Raw genomic sequence first — 13,614 nt, 5'->3', positions numbered from 1 at the left:
AAAATGTATTTCCGTGAGAAATTAAATCTTGTTGTTTATCTCCCTCCCCCACCCCTCCTTCTAACTAACCATTACTACCAGGCTAAACCAATCTAATGAAATTCTCCCCTCTTTTTATAAGGTTTTAATTTAACACCTGCATTTATATTTTATAATATGTGTATGACCGGAAAGTAAAAACGATTTCTTACAGATTTTTCTTTCTCATAAATTTAAATGATTTCTATTTCAAATATTATTTTTTCAAGATTATATTAAAATAGTATTTAAACACAATTTTACGGATATAGGATGTATGTATGTACAATTATAATTTCTACTAAGAGTAAGAGTTATCAAATATAGTAAAGACAAGACTTATTAATCCCAGTGTATGACCGGAAAGTAAAAACGATTTCTTACAGATTTTTCTTTCTCATAAATTTAAATGATTTCTATTTCAAATATTATTTTTTCAAGATTATATTAAAATAGTATTAAACACAATTTTACGGATATAGGATGTATGTACAATTATAATTTCTACTAAGAGTAAGAGTTATCAAATATAGTAAATTTAAATGATTTCTATTTCAATCAAATATTATTTTTTCAAGATTATATTAAAATAGTATTAAACACAATTTTACGGATATAGGATGTATGTACAATTATAATTTCTACTAAGAGTAAGAGTTATCAAAAATATAGTAAAGACTTATTTAAGCTTTAAGTGTATGACCGGAAAGTACTTAAAATCTTAAAACCACGTTAAAACCATCGCAAATACATCGTATGATGACCGGAAGAAAAGGCCAAAGGGGGCGGAGATTTAGTATAAATATCTGAGTTCCGTTCAAATACAACTTAGTTTAATAAAATATACGAAGCATTCAAGACCAAGTTCAACAAGTCAACAACACCAGTCATCTTATACAGTTTTCCACAGTCATCCCTATCAGTATCATCTTATTCTTATCATCATATTCCATCGCCATCGTCCTGTTCACCATCGCCATCGTCCTGTTCACCATCGCCATCATATTTATCATCAATTATTATTATCTGATTCTGATTCTGCTGTTAATAATGCCTTCAGTAACCAGGAGTATGGTACGTGCGGGGGTTGCGGCCCTTGAACCGGCTGTCCAGCCTGCCCGTGTCCAGCGTGCCCGTGTCCAGCGTGCCCCTGTCCAGCCCCAGCGTGCCCCTGTCCAGCGCGCCCATGTACGTGGTGCACCACGGCAGGCTGGAAATATAGGGCAAAACCTGATCATCATTGGTGATCAGGTTTTTAATGCTCCTGGAGTTGGACCTGCTGGTGTAGTACCACCGCCGCCAGTTGACCAGCCTGCCCCTGGTGCTCCTGCTCCTGGTGCTCCTGCTCCTGGTCCTGCTCCTGGTCCTGCTCCTGGTCCTCAAGGTCCTCAAGGTCCTCAAGGACCTCAAGGTCCTCAAGGTCCCAGGGGCCCTAGGGGCGCCGATGGCCCCCCTGGAGTGGGGAATAGGGTCAACAATAGTTTCACCATTAATAATAATAATTATTATAATTATATTATTAATGGTGTAAGAGTCCCTATTCCTGTTCCTGAGCATCCTGGCCAACAGAACCAGATAAATATTCACATTCACCAGCACTATCATAATTAACCATCATCAATCAACTTGTCATCATCATTGTATATACCATAATCAGTTACCTGTTCACCATCGCCATCTGTTACCTGTATATATATTAATAATCCATCGCCATCTATTATTACCTGTTCACCATCGCCATCATATATTCATCTAATATTAACTAAACTCGTTCGTAATTATTATTTAACTATTTGTTTTGTATGTATTGTAAATAGAAACTTAAATAACTATATTGAAATTGAATTGTAAATATTATAAAAATAACTTTTGCGTGATATTGTAAAAAATAAATGTGATAGAAACTCAAAATAATACACTTTTTATATTCATTTTTGGTGGATAGTCTTTAGATTTAATTTTATTAGACACTAACACTTTCAAAACGATTCTGGTAACGATTAATTTAATTATAGAGTTGCATGTCAAAAAAAAATCAGTTAATACTTGTGTTTGGATTAGGAACTTCGGATAATTATATCGCATTATTGGATTTACGGCCTAAACTAACCGGCTGCTTATTATATACACTTTTTATATTGGTGGATAGCTTTTAGATTTAATTTAAAAGTTTAAAAATGATTCTGGTAAAAAAGAGAAAAGATTTAAAAAAAAACTTAATTATGAAATAGCTTCGCTTCAAAAATAGAGATTTATCGCATCGTATTATAGACAGCTTTCCGCTTTATTTAAATAAATCAGTTTTTATGTAAATAAATCAGAAATAGCTTCGCTTCAAAAAATAGTTTCTATAGTTTTAATTTTAACTTAATTATTAAAACCAGATTTTTTAGCCCCGAGGAGCCGTTTAACTATGAAAGAAATAGCTATCTGTCTTAAAGAACGAACGAATTAAAAAGTAAAAACTTTGTATATTTGTTTTACATAGAAAGAGTAGTTTTTATTGCAAATCAAATATATTTTTTTATCCGTGGACCGTGGGACATGAAATTTCGTTGTTTCTCTTAAATAAATTAATAACCCCTCGCCTCCCCCCTCCCCCAAGCCATGAAAAAAAGAAATGAATATAAATAGATTCAGATTTCAATTTGAGATCCTTGGTAGAGAGAGATTAACAGACATCCTATTATTTTATTTTTTGGTTTTCAATGATAACTATGACATATATAGAGTAGACAGAACAGAAAAAGAGTAGTTTTTATTGCAAATCAAATATAATTTTTTTCATTTGTTTTTTATCCGTGGAGATTAACAGACATCCTATTATTTTATTCTTTGGTTTTCAATGATAACTATGATATATAGACAGAACAGAAATGTACAATCGTTTGATTATTAAAACCAGTTTTTTTAGCCCCGAGGAGCCGTTTAACTATGAAAGAAATAGCTATCTGTCTTAAAGAACGAACGAATTAAAAAGTAAAAACTTTGTATATTTGTTTTATTCAAAAAGAGTAGGTTTTATTGCAATTAGAGTCTTCCAACTAATTCACTTACAATTTTGCTTCATATCCGTGTCATGTTATTTAGTTGACCCTTTTTAAAAAAATTTCAATTTCCCTTCCTTGCGAAAGAATGTTTTTAAAACTTAAAAGATATGAAATGATATAATCAGATATTATCATCAATCTATAATATAATTGGCCAAAAAGCCTTCATAAAGTGTTATAAAGAGAATATAGTATCACTGAAGATTCATATATTCCAACTTTCAATATGTAACTTTGAAGCAATTTTGTTTGTTTTCTACATTACCGAATACTTTGTGAAATCAATTCGTCTCAAATGTAACTTTTCTTAAAAATAGGTTTCTAAAACTTGAAATATAATTTTTAACTGTTCTTACCAATGAATGATGAAAGTATAAATTTAAGAACAATTTGAAATATTTACCCTCTAACGGCTAATTTATTTACTATAATTTCATCGTATTAAATCCAAATTTAATCTTGTTTCTCCCCCCCCCCCCATCCCAATTATTACCATACCATTACCAGGTTGGTTACGATATTATATATTTGTTTTTTATCCGTGGACCGTGGGACATGAAATTACGTTGTTTCTCTTAAATAAATTAATAAATTCTGCAGATTAAGCATCAAATCCTCCCCCCCTCCTCAAAGGGGAAATTAGGAGAATTCTTACATGTCTACCTAATAAAACATACATAAGTAGCGAAGCTCTAAAATTATGAATAATAAATAGACCATTTGGAACAATGTATGGTTGTCTTTTGAAGCATTAAGCTAATAGAAAAACGTTAAAACTTAAACAATTGAATTTACAATTACATAATCCTAAATTTGCCTAAACTTAAAATTGTTTATTTCTTATCAGTTTAGCATAGAGAAAGATTGATTATATTATGTAGGGTCAAGCGGTGTGTTTTTTTTTCGGTTTGTTGAACCTGCAAATCATAAGGACTTAAACCTAGCACCCAATACTTTTTTACAGTATAATTTGATAAGTTATTTTATGTTAGTTAATATTTAATAGCGGATGAGGAAACAAATACTATGTATTATCATAATATTTCCATATTGTTTTCACTTGGAAATTTTCTTTATTATTTGGCGTATACTATTATCACTTTGCCTTTGTATATTTTTCAAATAATACAATAAGACCCAATAAGTACCCTAAAAATTCATCTCACAAAAATTTCATTTCATACTTTTTTGTAGGAACAAATTGGATTTGTTGTTTTTTTTCTGTCAGTCGATTAGAACATGGAGAAAAATGTCATTTTGATTATTATTATTGTCAACTGTCCTATCCCCTCCTAATATTTATGTTTTTCCCCCTTTTTTTTTTTGGGGGGGGGGGGGAGCTAAACAGATATCCTATTACCTCCTAATATTTATTACATACAACACCAACCCCAATTTTAGGGGGTTACATGGAGAAAATGTTAAAAATTTTGAGATTTTTACAAATTACACCTCTAAATATATAAAGATAGAATATAGATTATTATTATTGTCCACTGTCCTATCCCCTCCTAATATTTATGTTTTTCCCCCTTTTTTTTTGGGGGGGGGGGAGCGCGCATTACCACTCCGCCCATATTCATAATGAGCGGTGAAAATGGACAAAAAAAATTGTAAAATACGTGATAAAACATTTATAACAATCTTTTTCTATATATAACAATATAGTGTATTTCCGTAAAAAGACTCGGACGGAGGGACGTATGGACATACCTTAATTATAGAGTAACAAGGATTCTTATAATTTCATTTTCATTATGTTTATATATATGAGGGGGGGGGGGGTCACGATTAATTTTTAACTTGGGGAGTGGGTAAGAATAAGATTAATTTTACTTAGGATGCTTGAATAAAAGGGTTACATAATTTGTGGGCGGTTCTTGGGGAGGAGGTAAGATTAATTTTACTTAGGATAAATTTTTAACATGATGCTTAAATAATTTGTGGGCGGTTCTTGGGGCGGTGATTATTTTATGGGCATAATGGCGGTAAAAAAATTGCGTTATGATGGGTGGAGAAAAAAGATTAAATATATTCAAATAAGAGGAGGTCCTGGAAATTTGGTAACCAAGTGGTTAGTGTTCTTGGGGGGGGGGGGTTGGAAATTTGATGCTGAAGTGTTAAAAAATGGGGGGATTTCATTAATCTTACGGAGCGTAACATTTTGCACACAGGTATGATTAATTTAACTTTGTGTAAGTGGTTACAAATTTTCATTTAGTTTGTTTAAAATTATCGAGTGATGACTACAAGAAGATCCAATTTTGGAACATTAAATTCCTCTGGAGTTGACCGGAAATTACTTAGGTACAATAAATCAATTTCATTTATTTCTATCTACTAAGCTAATAAGCAAATCTATTATTAAATATTATTTATACAGTGTGTTTTTTTATGAGAACTTTTTTGAAAGCAATTTTACCAGAATTTTACGATTAATGGCTTTATTATTTCTTTCATCTTTCTACGAATATAAAAACGAATATAAACGAATTAAAACGTATTTTCCTTCATGATAGATTCTAATTTTAAATTTTTTTTTCGTTTTGAAACGTATTTTCCTTCATGATAGATTCTAATTTCAAAAATAGACGCATTTTTCTTATGCTTAAATCTTCTACCCATAATCATATTGAAAGACAAAAATTGGATTTCCTGTAGTTGACTTTGTTTGGGTAAAATAAAATTGGTAAGTTCTCAAAAAACACACACTGTATTATTATATAATAGTTATTTCTTTCTACGAATATAAACGAATTAAAACGTATTTTCCTTCATGATAGATTCTAATTTTAAATTTTTTTTTCGTTTTGAAACGTATTTTCCTTCATGATAGATTCTAATTTCAAAAATAGACGCATTTTTCTTATGCTTAAATCTTCTACCCATAATCATATTGAAAGACAAAAATTGGATTTCCTGTAGTTGACTTTGTTTGGGTAAAATAAAATTGGTAAGTTCTCAAAAAACACACACTGTATTATTATATAATAGTTATTTCTTTCTACGAATATAAACGAATTAAAACGTATTTTCCTTCATGATAGATTCTAATTTTAAATTTTTTTTTCGTTTTGAAACGTATTTTCCTTCATGATAGGTTCTAATTTTAAAAATAGACGCATTTTTCTTATGCTTAAATCTTTATTTCTTTCTACGAATATAAACGAATTAAAACGTATTTTCCTTCATGATAGATTCTAATTTTAAAAATAGACGCATTTTATTATTACATACAATATTTTATTTCAGTTTGGAATCTCAAGAAGAAAATGAAATTGAGCAGGAACCCGGGGAGGAAACTGTTCATCAAGTTGTAAGGAGATCAATTGCAGAACAGTATCATCATGAAGAAGAAGTAGAACAGTTACCTCAACAGTATCCAACGAATAAAAGATATAGGTAAGAGATAGAGGTATAGAATAAGAGGATAAGAGGAGGGGGAATTTCTTATTGTAGATTTTAGATTTAAATAAAAAATATAGGTAAGATATATAACACTATTTTTTGAAATTTATAATTTTTTAAAAGCCAATAAATAAAATAGACGCATTTTATTATTACATACAATATTTCATTTCAGTTTGACTTTGGAATCTCAAAATATTTCTGGTGTTGAAGAAATTGAGCAGGATCCTGAGGAGGAAACTGTTCATCAAGACCAAGTTGTAAAGAGATCAATTGAAGAACATCAACAGTATCTTCATGAAGAACAAGTAGAACAGTATCCAACGAATAAAAGATATAGGTAAGAGATAGAGGTATAGAATAGATAAGAGGAGGGGGAATTTCTTATTGTAGATTTTAAAAGTAAACTAAGAAAACTAAGTGTTAATTTTTTAAATAATATTTTTTAAACCTATACACTCATGTTATATAAATAAAAGATATAGGTAAGAGATATAACACTAGCGACTACGCCCCTAGAGGCTTCTTATTGTAGATTTTAAAAGAAAACAAACAAATAACATACAAACATATATCATGTTATATAAATAAAAAATATATAAGATATATAACACTAGCGGCTACGCCCCTATTTTTTAAAATTTTTAAACTTTAGTCTTTAAGTTTAAATTTTTTAAAAGCCAATAATGTTATTTTTTTATTTATTTAGGCGGTCAGAATCAGAAGATGAATATGTGCTCCCTGTTATTCCCCAGTTAAATGTGCCAGCAGAGGCAGCTAAGCCACCTAAGAATAAGAAGATGAATGCTGGTACTGGTAGGTCAAAGAAGCCCAGCATACCCACCGTACATGCAGCTAAGCAATCTAAGCCTAACAAGATGAATGCTGGTACTGGTAGGTCAACAAAGAAGCCCAGCTTACCCGCCGTACATGAAGAAGTACAGAGTACTCCAGGCCCATCTAAAAAACTGTACGAAAAAGTGAAACCACGGGTAGCAGAGTTGGCACAAGAACTTGGATATGAAGATCAATATCTGCCTGCTGAGATTTCACAGATTCAGAATCAGTCTGTGCCCGTTACCCCCACAGAAAATGGACAAGAATTTCGGTTTTTCAACACTTCAACACCTATACAGGCAGAGGCAGCTAAGCCTAAATCTAATAAATCTAAGGCACAAGTTGAAGAAACGGAAACCCCCACCAAACCTAAAGGTAGGGGGGGGAGGCCGAAGCTACGAAAAAATAATTCAACGCTGTTGAAGGAAAAGAAGGAAAAAGCCGCCAAGGGTGAATTCAAGATGAAAGGTAGGTGTTAATTGATTTATTGTCTTAACATCCTTATACTAAAGTAACAGGATGTCTGTTTGTCTGTGTGTTTGTGTGTCTGTACCCCCACCCCCCAAAAAAATAAAAAATCCCCCTCCCCAAAATTTAAATATATATTTAAATATAAATGTTTTGCTATTCCTAGATTTTTATTTCTTTTAATATATTTTAGACATCCCAAAGACAACCAATCAAGACTTCCGCTGGAGGTTTAATAACGAAAGGGTGCAGATGGATACCTCAGCAAAAAATATTATACATACCCAGTTTATTAGACAGTAAGTCAATATTATTATTTCTTTTTATAATAATAAAATACAGTTACACAGTCTGCTGAAATATCAAATTACTTTCGTTCGGTATCATACCATTATTTACATACATTATTTATTTATTTCAGTAACTACAAACGGGAAGTAGAGGGAAAACAGCCTTATTTGAAATGTCTATGTAAGTATTATTTACAATATTTGATAATTAATTCTAATTATAAATTTTGTAAATTTCATAACCACCACCCCCCACAAGACAAACCAATATTTTGCCATAGTTCATAGGAGGGGGGGGGGGGGAGTAGGATATTACTGATTTTTATATATTTTCCAAATTTTAATTCATTAATCTATATATATTTTTAAGGGTGTCCTAATTGGCGAACAGAAGACTTTAGTGCAGAAACTAAGGATGATACCAATCTTGTGAGGCGCTGCGTGGACCATTGGAGACTGAAACACCCAACCATCTCGAAGGCCTGCGTCAATGCTGTTAAGACCTACACAAGCGAGAGACAATATAGAAAATATTTTGACCAAAAGAAACGTAAGTATTATATTATTACAAATTTTACATACAAAATAGTCACAAACTTGCCCAGGACCTATGAGAAGATACCCTATAGAAGAACCATATCGGTTCAGGCTTCAGCAGTTATCAAATATCAAGAACATTTTCGTTACACAAACAAACACACATCTTTAAGTAGATTAGAGAGTTCAACGGTTGGTGCCAAGGTATCGTTTATACTTTATAGAATTGAAATTGTATAAATTGAAATGCAAATTAAAAAGACTTTAACGATTGTAAAAAAAGCTATCGTTTTTTCAGGAAATGAGATAAAAGAACATACCATCGTAATAGAGGGTGTTACTGCGCTCGATTGCATCCACTCTTACGTGTATAAGCTGTCAAAAGGTCGGATATCCTTAAAACAAATGAAGGATCCGTTCCTATTCTTTTGGGATCACGTCATTGCAAAGAAAGGTAAGTAATATAAAAAGACTTATTAAGACTTTTAAATTGTTGAAGTAACAAATATTTAATATAGTTAAAAAGTTAGTAATTTGATTTTTTTATTTTATTACAGTAAAGCTGCTAGAACAAGGGACACGTCAATTAGCACCAACTGATGAGCAGCTAAAGGCTTGGGTGTCAAACTGTTACAACAATTTTGTTGGGATCTTGAAATCTGAGATGAAAGATACAGGTAAAAGCTTAATCAGGAATTTATGTGTCAAGAATGGGGGGGAGGGGAGTTAGTTACCATTGATATTTGAATTTATATATATAAAATAAAACTTTATAATTTGTTTATTTTGTTATAGGTGTACACCTGACGATAGATTTTGGGTCAGTATTCGTAGATTTTCTTGCAGGTATTTCATCATAAATTCATTCATTTGATTTTTTAATATTAATATAATATTATATAATATAATATAACACAAACAACACGAACTTACACTTATCTTTTATTTTCAGTTTCAGCTACTTTTCTTGACAAGAACACCAACGAACCTAGAGAGGTGTTATTGACCTGTGAAGAGGTACAAAGTTACAAACTATTATTATCATTTCATTATTTCAAAATTCATATTTAAATTAATAATCATAAATCAAATTTTATAAATGTTTTTAGATGCCAGAGCCTGATTCCACTGGCAAGAGCATTGTTGCCGCTGTCAATAGAGTCATGGAGTTTTTTGGACTTAAGCACAAACAACTCTTATCATGCACCACAGACAGTGCATCTAATTGTTTAAAGGTTAGTTTAATAGTTTCTTTATCATTTTAAAAAAACATTTAAAAACTAGTATTTCTAAATAACGGCCTCTCATTGGCTAATTTTTTTTTTGTTACGTCATATTTTTTGCACCAATACTCACAGCATCTTAAACTAATTTCCAAATTTCCAAATTTTTATTTATCCTAGTTTATGGAGCTACTCAACAAGGAGCATGGCTTGAGCAGACAAGAGCTAGAAACCCTGATTTCTGAAGGCATCCAGCTGACAGGAGGGAATGAGTCAGGAGACGAAGATAATGATGGAGCAGGGGAAGGAACTTCGAGTGCTGCTGCTGAGAAAGAGCCTGCTGCTGAGAAAGAGCCTGTATTGCCTTGGTATGACGTAACTTTTCTAGCTGCCCAAGAAAGAGCTGCTGGTAGGAATGATACAAATAACACCTCATCTCATTGAAATTTAAACAACAAATTATTAATATATTAATCAGAAACAACATTTTTATTTCAATTTTTACTAACATGTGTTTTTTTTTGTCAGCAATCGAGGCAGCGAAAAAGTTACAAGAAGAAAGTGCCCGTTTGAACGGGTTTATGGTAGAGCTTCCCTGTCTAAATCACCAGACTGAACTGGCCCTTGGTGATTCCTGCGAAAAGTGTGAGGTAATATAATAATTATTGGGAGTTTGTAGTTGTACTTTGTACTTTGCTTGCTTAATTTAAATTAATAGTAAGGGTTTTGTTGAAATATTTATTTTCATAAATTTAATAGTAAGGGTTTTGGAATATTTGTTTTCATTTGTTTTTGTATGTATCTAGGAGAACAGGGATTACAAAGCAGCAATGGATATACTTAACAAACTAGTGTCCAGGCTGAGAAACAACAAGAGAATTAGAAAGCTGTATAGAAAATACAAGCAAAGAATGTAAGTGTTGTTTATTTATTAGTGTTAATTATTAGTATTTATTTTGAATTTTCTGATTGGGGGGGGGGGGGGTGTTCAACTTTTCAACGTAGTTAGATTTATCATTTAATTTTAATTATCTTTTTTTTCAGACTGATCAAACCAGTGGATACAAGGTGGAGCAGCAGAGTGAATATGGTCGTGAGATACTTCGAGTTGTTGAACAATAAGGACTTGTTACAAGAAGTAAAACAATCTCTGATAGCACAAGGAAGTAAGTTATCTGTTATAATAATATTTAAAGTTTTGTTTATTTGGTGACACAAAATTATAAAAATTATTCTTTGATGTGGTGACATAATATTTCAAGTATTTTTTATGTTTAAGTCAAAGATGGTGACACAAAATTATAAATAAAAGTTAAAATTATTTTATTATGTGATGACATAATATTTAAAGTATTTTTTTTGTTTCAGTCAAAGATGTAAAATGGCCATCCGCCATTCAGAATGGTTTGCTTGCAGACATCAGAATTGTCCTGGAGAGGGTGGACATACTAATCACCAAGAGCGCCCAAGGACTGGAGGCAACAATCCCCAGCATGTTCAGTAATTTGGAGACGGTCTTTGAACATCTGGATAACCTGCAGAAGTGTGACAACAGGTTTGTGTTTATGGTTTTACTATTTGCTAATAATAAATAAGATGCATTTTAGTTGAAAAAATGCGCCATACTAATAAAGATATCATTATCAAAAATAAAATTTTATTGAAGCAAAGTAGTAGTTAGAGGGGAGGGGATTAGCAATATACAAACAAAACCATCTAAAAACATATTTTATTTTATTTATTTGTATTTTATTTTTTATTTTTTTATGTATAGGTTTGCTGCCACAGTGTATGCCAATCTGAAGAAGAGGGTAGAGAAAATGCTGAATAGTGAAGGGTGGACAACTCTGTTGTTTCTGCACCCCTTCAGCAAGACTTACCTGGAAATGGTGCAGGTATAATTATATAATAATAATAAAATTGCAACAAAAACCTGGAAATGGTGCAGGTATAATAATAATAAAATTGCAACAAAAACTCGTCATAATAGAGAGATGGAAATTGAGATAAAGTTTTAGGCTTTCTTAAAATGTTGAAGTATGAGAAATTTACTTTTTTTCCTAAATGTAATTTATATCAAATATTAATTTCTTTATATTTACAGGAAGGCCTACTTCCCAGTCAGCTGGTTGATAAAGAATATGCAGAATGGATCCTTGAACGTGGCTACCAGTGTGCAGCAATCATCGGAGAAAGATTACTAAGGATCCAGTTGTCTAAATTGTCTGACTCTGGCGAGGATGAAGAACAGAATGAAGGAGAGCCACCAGCAGATGATACCAGCATCGACGAGGAGGACGAGGATGATTCAGGAGAACAACAGGTCCAGGAGGAGACTGAGACTACAAGCAGTGATGATAATGTTATTGGATCACCTCTGTTCGTAGCTGTGTTCAAACAAAGAAAGCTGGCCTATGAACAAAAACAACAACAGGAAAGAGCAAAGAGGAAAATTTATGAACTTGCAGTCATGAGATCGGAACTGTATCAAGGACTCAGAAAATGGCGCGTTCAAAATGCCGTAAAACTGACAGACTATTATCAAAAATGGACAAACGATAAAGGAGCACAGAAGAGAGGTTCCAGATCAGCGACACTGGAGCTAATCCATGGAACAGTTGCCAACATGCTTGAAGAAGACCAGTACCCAGCACAAATCAGGGAGCTCTTAGCGAACCTTATTCTTCTGCCTGTAAGCAATTCGAGGGTGGAAAGAATATTTTCCCACCTTAAATTGCTTTTCAGCGAAAGGAGGTATAACCTAAAGGGCCATCTGGTTAAGGAACTTATGTTCCTCGGATTCAATAACCTGGTTCCCAAATCAAACCTCACGGATTTTTTAAGTTAAGCCATGATGAAGATTGTTTTGAGATCAATCATTTAGCAAAATATTGTATTTTTTGTATGAAAGAATAATAAAATGAAATAAACTTATTAATACAATTGAAAGTAACAGGATCATAATAATGTATTGTATTTGTATTTTCAATTTTGTTTGAACAATATGAAATAAACCTATTATTTATTACAGCTAATTTGTTATTTAACAATCTCCGCTAACCCACCCAACTCGAACTCTCATTGGTCTGTTTGTTTCGTGTCGTCCGACAGATTTTGCGCTCTCCTTGGTTAGGCTCGGAATTGGTAAAGTTAAAGCTAAGAAGATGTCTTTATTTATATTACTAGTAAGTAGTAAAGAGGAGGGAGGGGACTCGAGTATTATTATTATAAAGTCTTCTCCTGTATTTATTTAAATGTATGATTTATGGGGATTACCCACGGAATATGGGGGGGGGGGGTGGTGGTAAGTAACTGGTAACATGATATTACGGTCAGCCAAGGTGTTCGTACAGAAATGTTGTAAGAATTATTCTTTAGAAAATTCAAGCTATATTTTAAATTTGAGAACTTAAGTAACTGATATAGATATTATATTAATTATTATAAAAAAAAATTTTGTTTGGTATATTAGATAAATAAATAGCTATTTCTGATCATTGATACATCAAAGTCAAGCAATATTTTGAAAAATTAAGTATCACATATAGATATTATAAAAAAACCTTTGGTTGGTATATTAGCTACTTCTGAATCTGATGCATCATTGTAACCCCCCCCCCCCCCACGCCAGAATTCATTAACAATATATGTGCACCTGTTTCTCTACTTTGTGTGTGACTCACGTATAAGATATTTTAAGAAATATGATTGGGGGGGGGGGTGGTTACATAACATTTTTAAAAAATAATACATACGGACAAACTAATAGATAGATATACAGAC

At 32.1% G+C, this 13,614-nt stretch overlaps 2 protein-coding genes across 2 annotated transcripts; both read left to right on the top strand.

The window, feature by feature from the left end:
* The first annotated feature begins 915 nt into the window (after nucleotides 1–915).
* LOC145324169 (uncharacterized) lies at nucleotides 916–1,889 on the top strand. The gene has a single exon (XM_080166796.1). It carries the CDS (start codon nucleotides 1,069–1,071, stop codon nucleotides 1,627–1,629), a length of 561 nt encoding a protein of 186 aa, XP_080022922.1. The 5' UTR covers nucleotides 916–1,068; the 3' UTR covers nucleotides 1,630–1,889.
* A 3,421-nt stretch (nucleotides 1,890–5,310) lies between these two features.
* LOC145324427 (uncharacterized) lies at nucleotides 5,311–8,229 on the top strand. The gene is made up of 5 exons (XM_080167016.1): nucleotides 5,311–5,375; nucleotides 6,321–6,470; nucleotides 6,652–6,816; nucleotides 7,186–7,781; nucleotides 7,975–8,229. Exons 1-5 carry the CDS (start codon nucleotides 5,311–5,313, stop codon nucleotides 8,082–8,084), a joined length of 1,086 nt encoding a protein of 361 aa, XP_080023142.1. The 3' UTR covers nucleotides 8,085–8,229.
* The last annotated feature ends 5,385 nt before the right edge of the window (nucleotides 8,230–13,614 follow it).

The sequence above is a fragment of the Acartia tonsa genome, chromosome 7 (assembly GCF_053477335.1).
Source record: "Acartia tonsa isolate MP-2025a chromosome 7, ASM5347733v1, whole genome shotgun sequence".
Lineage (NCBI taxonomy): Eukaryota > Metazoa > Arthropoda > Copepoda > Calanoida > Acartiidae > Acartia > Acartia tonsa.
This window is presented reverse-complemented; position numbering and strand designations above follow the sequence as displayed.